This window comes from Piliocolobus tephrosceles, chromosome 11 (genome assembly GCF_002776525.5).
Source record: "Piliocolobus tephrosceles isolate RC106 chromosome 11, ASM277652v3, whole genome shotgun sequence".
In the NCBI taxonomy this organism is placed as follows: Eukaryota; Metazoa; Chordata; class Mammalia; order Primates; family Cercopithecidae; genus Piliocolobus; species Piliocolobus tephrosceles.
The window spans coordinates 30065081-30075080 of NC_045444.1; the positions used below are offsets into that span (position 1 = coordinate 30065081).

General features: G+C 37.8%; 1 protein-coding gene across 10 annotated transcripts in view; it reads right to left on the reverse strand.

Annotated features, from left to right (window-relative positions):
* ZEB2 (zinc finger E-box binding homeobox 2) overlaps positions 1-10000 on the reverse strand; it is a 137213-nt gene that overhangs the window by 44511 nt on the left and 82702 nt on the right. For all 10 annotated transcript variants that reach the window (XM_023217478.2, XM_023217473.2, XM_023217477.2 and 7 more), the window contains exon 3: positions 974-1231. In XM_023217478.2, coding sequence (XP_023073246.1) covers positions 974-1231 — 258 coding nt within the window. The remainder of the gene's footprint in view (positions 1-973; positions 1232-10000) is intronic.

The window sequence follows — 10000 nt, forward strand, 5'->3', positions numbered from 1 at the left end:
TTCCCAGCCACTTCACCTATTTATAGAAATGCTTTTGTCGCTTATATTGTTAAAGAAAAAACAAGATGGGGTAAACGATGATAGCTCTCAGTGGGTCCTGGGAATAGGGATGAAGGTGACATGAGGTCTGAATTAGAGAGGTCATTTAAACACATTTTCCAGGCCACTTGACCAGCTAAAGATGAGCAGAGGAAGTTCACAGGAATAAGATTTCTTGTATTTTGTTACACATTTCATACCTTAGTGATTCTCCATCGTAAGTGAATTTTAGACCAAGACATTTCCCATTTGCACAGGGTCATCGGAAGTTTTAGTTTGAATGTAATTTACTTTAGTTTTATTATAGTTGGCCTGGGACCATTTTTACTTCCCTTAAGAGTCCCACCAAACAGCAGGAATCATTATCAAGTACTTAGCCGATAAATAATAAGAAAGCTACCTGACCAGGTAAAAGTGTGAAATCACTTTCACACTTAACAAAAGGGAATGATTAAACGATTGAATTCCAATAGGAGATGTCAGACAGACACTGAAGCTACATTAAACTGAGAGTTATTTGGTTTGAAATGCTACATAATTTCCACACAAAATATTATTATATACATATATATATGTTGTGAGTTTTTACATTTGCTTCCACTTCCTATCATGAAAGTATAGATCTTGATCATGTTACATAATTTGCACATTGTAAATGTGGTGCAAATACCTCATGTTATGTGTTGAAAGTGTGGTTCATATCTGACTTGCATCAAAACTGAAATATAATCCCTTCCTAAGATGTAACTGCTGTAATGTGATAACATTACTATCACTTCGTAATCTGTCACCAGCTTTGGTATCTCTATTCTGCAAGGGCTCAATGGGAAGAAATATTTTAATTATTTGGTTGTGGGTGATCTACTAGGTGGAACAGATTAGTTGAAGATGTGAAGATGGTATAGAAAGAGGCCAAGTGATTTTAGACACTTACCTGGACCATCTACAGAGGCTTGTAGAATCTCGTTGTTGTGCCAGGGGTGTTCCACTCCACTCTCCCTTATTTCATCTTCCTCTTCCTCTCTTGGCAACAGAGCTTGGCTCACGTGTGGGGAGGACTCATGGTTGGGCGCACTAGCTGGACTTGTCTCCTGGTCCAGAGGGTTGGCAATACCGTCATCCTCAGCAATATGAAGCTTGTCTTCCTCATCTGTTTCAGAACCTGTGTCCACTACATTGTCATAGTTCACCACTGCAGAAGAAGCACAAAACACACTCTCTAAACACTCTGTTGAGAAACATCAGCCACCCCTAATTGTTTAAATGGAAAATAATTAATATTTTCATAACTGAATCACTCAACCATGTCAGGAAAATATAATTAATATCCTTCAGGTTTTAGCATTTTTATTCTTTTTCAATTATAGCTGGGTGCTCTTTCTGATTTTAAACAATTTTTTTCCTGAAAGCGATGGGAAATTCTAAAAAGCAACAGAAACACAGACACACAAACTACGCCTATACTGCATATGTAAAGAGACATATTGCAATATGTACTTTTGATACTCCACAAAAACTTATAAAATAGATCTACAATTGACAATTTTATTAGCTTAGTGACATGAAGTATTTACTATATAATGTTGTACTATAAATACGAGATGACTTCACTATATTAACTGTGGTTTTTCCCCTAGAAACAGTAGACACGCACACGCACACGTCCATCTATTCACGCAAATACACAAACACATACACAAACCTGCTCCATCTGAATTTTCACTCTTGCTTCTATGTCAACCATCATGTGCTAAGGCCATTTATATCCTAATCTTTTAAGCAGAAAATGAGGAAAAGCCATATCTTCTGGGCCATTAATACTACTATTGAGATGTCTTCAGAGTGTCATAATTACAGAAGATTTCAAAGTGACACAGGCAAGACCAACACAAATGTTAAAATAACTCACAAGAACCGGCGGGCTGCTTTTGCAGCCCTCAGTCCCAGCAATGCTCAGTAGCTTTTCTTAAAATAGACAGCCTGTAAATAAGGTCTGTGAACTCAATTGAAGGTGGCTGTTTCTGAATTAGTCAGCCCTCACAGGCTCTCGGCCTACATGCTAGTACATAAATTGTCCACTTTACCACCAGACAAGAAAGATTAGAGTAATAAACACGGGGCATTAGCTCAGCTAGAGAAACACACCAGCCGTTACGCACACACAGGATTGCCAAGAACTGTTAACCCAACTCTCCAGAAACACACACAAAAAAACAAGTTAGAACCATGACATCATGGGAACAAGAGGGAGAGAGAAAGGGGGGAAAAAAGGCTGTGGAAAAAAAAAAAGCGCAAACAATTTTCAGGTTCATTTTGATTTCTCTGCGCCTAATAAAGCAATCCTCCGCTAAGTTATCAACTGAGCTATCTCAAGTGGCTCTTGCCAGCTATCGGATTATACAAAAGTGGCAGAAAAGGAGGAAAAAAATGAAAAGGATTGTGTGTCAGGTTCATAATGCTTTTGGAGAATTCTGGAAACATGTCTAGTTACAAATTTTAGTCAGTCATATCTGTTTGCTTTGACAGGTTCCCAGGGAGTAAAAAAGGAACAAAAAGAGAGAGAATTTTTTTTGTCATGTGAGGCTGGGGACAAAAAGATTACACCGTGCATATCTGCTCATAATATGATCTTTGTATAATCCGCGGGTCTGCACTTGCCTTCCGAACAACTGCACAACAGGTGCAAATTAAAATGAAAACGGCAGCGGAGCCGGGCAAACAGAATCTGCTGACCTGGTTTGAATACCAATTGACGGGGGAAACAAAACCTTTTCAAGAGGTGTGACCACAAGGGCTTAGGCAAGTTCAGGCTGGGTAATGCCCTCAGATCTACAAAAAGAGAGATATTCTAACATCTCTGCTCTAGCTGTGTGGTCCAGATATACCTTAGTACAATCAATAATGTGCTTCTTTTTTTTTTTTTTTTTTTTTTTTCCTGGTGACTGAGATTTAACTATTTCTTAGCAACAAGCAGAAGATTCTTTACAAATTTTCAGAATGCTGAGTTGGGGGGGGGGAGTGGGAATGGGGGGGCTACAACAAAAGCTCCTAAGGCCTGGGAAGCTTTCAACCCACCTCCTAAAAACTGATCTCTGGGCACAGGAGGAATAAAGAAAGGTCCAGAAGGAGTGAATAAAATTATCTAAGGCTGGACAGGCATTAAAAGGCCTTTATCCTTGGAAAAAAAAAAAAAAAACATGCCTTTTAAGGTCTTTTTCTGCATGGACCACAATATCCCGTGTGACACGTGAGTGTTCCTGCAGCAGTACAATTGAAATATTTTCTTGTGGAAAAAAAAGAGAGATAAATGATTTATGAACAGCCCTTGAGGAGTCCCAAATATCAGAACAATCTAAACAAGCAATGAAGTCATGTCTCACCATATAGGGTCAGGAGTACAGCATCCATCACCTTCACAGGCCAACAATACTTCACAACCTTTAGGGTTTGTGCTCACAAATAGTAGTAAATACTTTTAAACTAAATAAATAACTGCTGTCAAATTCACTTACAGAGGCAGTATGCCATCTTTTCTAGCACTGTGTTAACTAGGATATGCATTTCCATACGCCATTATGCTGGTGCGCCACTCTCCCAACCCCTTTTTAAATCCAGGTACAACAATTTATAATATAGTTTTTATATCTGAATTCAAATGAGGTAATATCATTCTGTTCTTTCTGGCTGACCATCTGACAATCAAAATTAAATGCACTGAGATGGACTTTGCACTTCCTGATCCCTACCCCATACCCGGACTTCTAAATCCCAGGATTTTCCTTTAAAATGTTCCCTCATGTCTAGTCAGTGGATTTGCCTAGTACGAGTACTGTGGAAATTTTCACCATAAAATATTCTTACTCTAGAATGGCCAATACTTGACGGGTTTAGCCCCACTTACACTATGAAATAAAAATAGGCTGATTTTCCCATTTGGACCCGTTTTGATGTTTTGCCCACCACCATCACCACTGGAAGAAGAGAGCTTAATAATGTAGCTTTGTCTCTGCAAAGAAGAGATTCAATTTTATATAATAACCAATGTATACTGGTTTTAAATGAGGTTCGTTGGGCAGAATATATTAGACCAGTGTCTGTTTTTGAACTTATGATATATATCTTTTGATTCAGCACTTGAAAGCCTGGAAGTTCCCATATAATGTAGCAAAGTTCTATTCAGTCCTTACAGGTCAAATAAGCCACCCGTTGCATGAGTCTCAGCAAAATTTTAGACATATATTGGAGCTACATGGCTGGCACAAAAACAGACGGTTACTTCAAAACCACAAAGAAGTGGGAGCCCAAAGAATTCCTTTCTGCAATTCAATAAACAAGAGGAAAGATGTACTGTTTGCTGGCTCAAAATAGACACTAATTTTACATCTGTCTCTGAGGCATAGCAAAAAGCCAACTAAAGAGCAGTAATAAATGTCCAAAAACAGCATCAGTATCCAAAACTCTCACAGTAGTCTTCAGAGGAATTAATTACAATTCTGTGTAACAGTTGCATTGGCAAAATGCACCCATAATTATATACAGGTACTGTACTGTATTACAGGGAAATTTGCCATGTGATACTATGTTTACATGATAATTGATGGATAAGATAAAACTATTTGCATATGAAGGGCATAAGAATTATTGGCATGGCTCACCATTTTATGTGGAATCATATTAAAGTTTCATTTTCTCTAAAACTGTATGTATAATATGGGGTTACCAAAGGGCATAAAGCTGATACTTAAATTTGCTTTATAGCAAATGGGTCTGGAAAGATATATCTCCACATGCATTACTAAAAGCCTATATTTAAAAGGCTTTATAGTTTATCTATAATAAGCATTATTTTCACTTCACCAGATTACATTATATTAAATCCTCTGTATTCTTCCTTCCAAGCAAACAATGCTCTAAATTATATCACTATGCCAATTAATTTTACAGTCATATGTAAAACAAATAATGGTTTCTCTTCCTTGCCTATACATATAACTCTTATTTTCAGATTTTTGTGTTCTGGTGACATGTAATAGAATAGTAGCAAAATTTGACATTTTTATAATGTCCATACCTGCTGAAAAATTTCAGCATTTGCAAAAATGGCCTATCATAGCATTTAAACATTGCTGATAATTAGCTTGACATTTGAAATAGCAGACCTGTTGTTTTGAAGATGCCCTATACAATGTTACCTTACTAACCCCTTTTCCTACTTATATGCTTTCTCTAAATTATTCTGTCAGTTACAGTACAAATATCAGTTGCTAATGTATTAACATACAAAAGAACTGATGTGAAGGGGCAATATTTCATCTTCACCAGAAGCAGAAACTCTATTGACATAAAGGAAAATTACATATGCAGCTTATAGACAGTTAATTGCTAATAAGGCAGTCAATAATGATTTCCTATAACTCTACTCAAGTGGGCCAATAAATCGTTCAATGCCATCATCAAACATTTATTAAATACCCACAATGTGGCAAATCCAGAAGATAGCAGGAGGTGCCATTCTCACCTCAGGATGCTTACAATTTATTTCGAGAAATATATTCATAAAATTGTAGTTCCAGAAGGACACTTGAAGTCAACTCTTGACAAAGGAGGTAATACAGCACAGTGAGGTGAAATGACTTGTCAAAGGCCGTACAGCCGGTTTGGTGGCAAAGCTGGTACTAGAAAGCATGTCTTTAGGTGTACAACAGCCAAACAAAAACATGCATAATAATACAAATTCCCAGTGCAGAATGCAATCTAAATTTAAACCCCAAATGACCAGAGAAAGGGATGGAAATCCCTGGGACTTTTTGGGATTTTCATGCCACAAAAATGGAGATTGTTGCTTAATTTTAAATTGTTTTGATGATTGTTACTTTCATGGATCCCCTTAATTTGAGTTATAGAAGCCTACCAATTTGATCAATTACCAGAATCTAACAATACACCCATGTTTCCTGCAATAGTTTGGAAACAATAGAGATAAAGAGGCAGTTCACAGAATTACGAGTTTGAAGATTTGCCTTGTCCCAGAACCAGCGTGTAACCAGCTGTGTGGCCTTGGCCTATCATCCAAGGAAACTTGGTAGAAATGAGTAAAAATCACGATAATGGTTCCCTGTTTATGAGGTTGTCATAGGAGCCTACAAAGTTGTACGTGCAATGGCACTGTGTGATGTATAAAACAGTAACATGGAAATGCAAGGTGATGTAACTGGTATAATTACTGAAATACCATTGTTCCAGTGTGTGTTGTCTTTTCTCTGGTGCTACAATGTGTGTGGCTACAAGGGAAAAGGAAGATTTGAACTTGTGCCAGTCACGATTTTTGTGTTGGCCCTTCATTTAGAAATTTATTTGCAAATGCTTCCTCAGGTAGGAAGGCCATGATGAGAGAGACCACGCCTAATCCTTCAGCTTAGATGTGACACAGCCATATAACCTCCTTTTAAAAATGTCTCTGTTGGTAATATGACTTAAAATTTAAAATAAGTTCTTTTGGCCAGGTGTGGTGGCTCACACCTATAATCCCAACACTTTGGGAGGCCAAGCAGGGAGAATTTCTCGAGGTCAGGAGTTTGTGATCAGCCTGGGCCAAACCCCACCTCTACAAGAAATAAAAAATTAGTAAGGTATGGTGTTGCATGCCAATAGTCCCAGTTACTCAGGAGGCTGAGGTGAGAGGATTGTTGGAGTTTCGGAGGTCGAGACTGTAGTGAGCTATGATCACACCACTGCACTCCAGCCTGGGCAACAGAATGAGACCCTGTCTTAAAAAAAAAAAAAAAAAAAAGTCTTTTGGAATTTTATGAATCATTTGGTTTCCTAAATCTCTTATGCTTAGATGCTTAGAGATCATTTATGTTTGAGCCAGTGGAGGAAAGGCCTTATGGGGCTGCTTTCTTAGAATGTCTTTACAGGTGGCAAGTGTCGGGAAGACCTTCTAAGACTTTTCTCTTGAATCTTAGCCTTTATTCCTCCTTGTCTTCCCCACAAATTTCAATTTCCAAGTATGTGTTACTGAGGAAAAGATGCAGCTATTTTTCAATAATTTTCATCCAGTGACTCTTGCCCATCCAGGGGGGATTTATCATTGACTTTTTTTTTTTTTTTTTTAATCACAGTTACCTTGTTACCTCCGTGCTTGGGTGGGTAAAGATCATAGGACTAAATGCAAGGTTCAATTTCTTATTTAATAATGGAGACTTAGTGACAAATACAACAAGGCAAAGACAAATTCAAACAGATTTTCTTCTGAATTTGAACTTGTATCACTGAAATGCATGAATCTTGATTTCTCTATTTAAAAATGGGAATAACTTTATCACTTGGGGATGCAAGATGACTGAATTAATGCTAGGAAGAAGGGACCATGCCACTCTGCAATATTCAGATGGAATGTGCTATGCAATACAAAACATTGTTATAAATAACTATTATTAACATACTATAGTCAGCCTTTATACAAACTAGCTTGGCCACTTTAATTTTTTATCCCAGGAACATTCGAAGGCATTAAACCCGCATTATAAATTAATGAGTTGTAAAATGTCAGCTGATAAAACAAAAGCAGTTTTGAGTATAGGGATAAAAATGTTTCCATTTCAGATTAGCTATGTAAAAAATATGCATATTAAATGAAATGAGAGCAGAATTTCTGCAATGCCATGGTTGCAGTGGAGAGAGGCCAGTTCGGAGGCTCCTCCGACTATTTGGTTACAGGAGCATCTTGGGAAGATGGCAGCCACTCATTCCCTCTGGAAATACTAGCAGGTTCCCTGGTACCTGGGAGAGGCTTTCAAATTTCAGTAAGCTGGTGATTTTCATAAAGGTTCAAATTTCCATAAATTTGTTGAGGTTCTGGATAAGCTCCAACATGCAGGTAATAACATCTTAGATATGTAATTCTCCCCTCCAAACCTCTTCCTTAATATCAAAAATATAAACATAATGGCAAATAAGAATAAAAGCAAGGACCCTCCTTTGTCAAGCTATCATAAAAACAGATATTGGTTGGAGAATTTGTAACAGTAAATTCAGTTTCTTTCAAGAAGACACGGTATTTCTAGGTCACAATGTTCTCAGTGAAATTTATGATTTCCCAAAGACTTGACATCAGTTTATTTTTTTACAAAAGTAAACATATTCGGGTTTTCCTGTATATCTAGGACTCATAATGGTTTTGATTACCTTACTTAACTCCTACCAAAGGAAACTAGTCATTGTACTGATGTTTCAAACATACATGCCCCTGACCGCTCCTTTCATTTAGTGAGTTTTTGTAGTTATTTCTTTTTTTTTTTTTTTTTTTTTGAGACGGAGTCTCACTCTGTCCCTCGGGCTGGAGTGCAGTGGCCGGATCTCAGCTCACTGCAAGCTCCGCCTCCCGGGTTTACGCCATTCTCCTGCCTCAGCCTCCCGAGTAGCTGGGACTACAGGCGCCAGCCACCTCGCGCGGCTAGCTTTTTTTTGTATTTTTATAGTAGAGACGGGGTTTCACCGTGTTAGCCAGGATGGTCTCGAACTCCTGACCTCGTGATCCGCCCGTCTCGGCCTCCCAAAGTGCTGGGATTACAGGCTTGAGCCACCGCGCCCGGCCTGTAGTTATTTCTATCCTTTAGAAATTTTTTCAGCTTCACTTTCTATCGACATCTGTAATATGCTTACACTCCAAGGACACAATACTTAGCTATACTCCAGAACACAAGTCAATAAGGCCCTTTGATGGCTAAAACGTCTAATAGCACCTTCATCAGCAAGCCTGGCATGATGGCATGCTGAGGGTAGACCCACAAAACAGTTACTATACACAAATAATTTTATATATATTGTACAACTACTTGCCAACAATTACAGACGCCTTCAAAAATACATCAAGTGACTATATGTCTTCCAACAATATGTCAAAAGGAAAAAAAGATTTTAGAAGACTCTCTCTAATTATTGGAATCCACGATCATTCAACAACTTATACAAATCATCAGAAGGAAAGTATTAAGTGGCTTTACAGAAAAAATATGCTCATTATCATGCCTGAAGGATATTCAAGAGGAATGTGAAAATAACTGTAATTTATTTAGGACCTGGAAGTATGAAAAAATAAGCTTCTGAGCCATCAAAATTGTTTTGGTATTTTTTTTTTTATCTGACATGAGGGCAGACCTTGTCTAGCTTTAAGTTTTATAGTAATAAGACCTTGGAAATAAAACCTTGAATAAACGGAATATAAAGAAAGGGGAAATGTGTCCTTGTGTAAATAGATATTGTGTCTATCACCTTCCTCTGAAAAGGTTACACAACTTTCAAAGCCCATAAAAGGTGTAAAGTCAGTAACTGCCAGAGTACGTTGGAATGTTCTGTAAAAAATAAACATGAAATAGAAAAACTATAATAATTTTCTCTGATTGTTTTAGTTACCCCACCCTAAACCTTGTCTGTAACTGTACATTTTTCTAAGATACAGATATAACTGAAATACACTTTTAGCTATTGTAGTCCCATGAAATTAAACCACCTCCCCACAGAAACCTTAGCATGAACCCATACCTTCATCTGAAGTAGCAACAGCTTGTCTCTTAAAGAAATATTTTTCTTGCAAAAGGCATTCCATGCTTCCATGGAAAAGGAGACTGGAGTTCTAGCCTATCCATAAAAATAATTGCTTTCAAATATTTGTCAATCCAACAGGCCTATTTGGTGACTTTCTTGGTTTTCTGCAGTTTACTGATGTCAATAATAATTCTTGGGTCTAAGTAATGTTACATGGAGGTACTGTAATGCTTCTACTCCGTCAGCTGAAATAATGGGAAAGAACAGCTCTTCCAGAGGAAAACTGGTAGCAAGGTAGCAAGAGGTGTGGCTCATCTTAATAGATCTTAGTGGATGGGGAGAAGTGAAATCATTGAGGGGGAAATAGAGTCATAGGTCATCAGAAGAGATGTGGCTCGAAGTAGGGGGGCTGGAG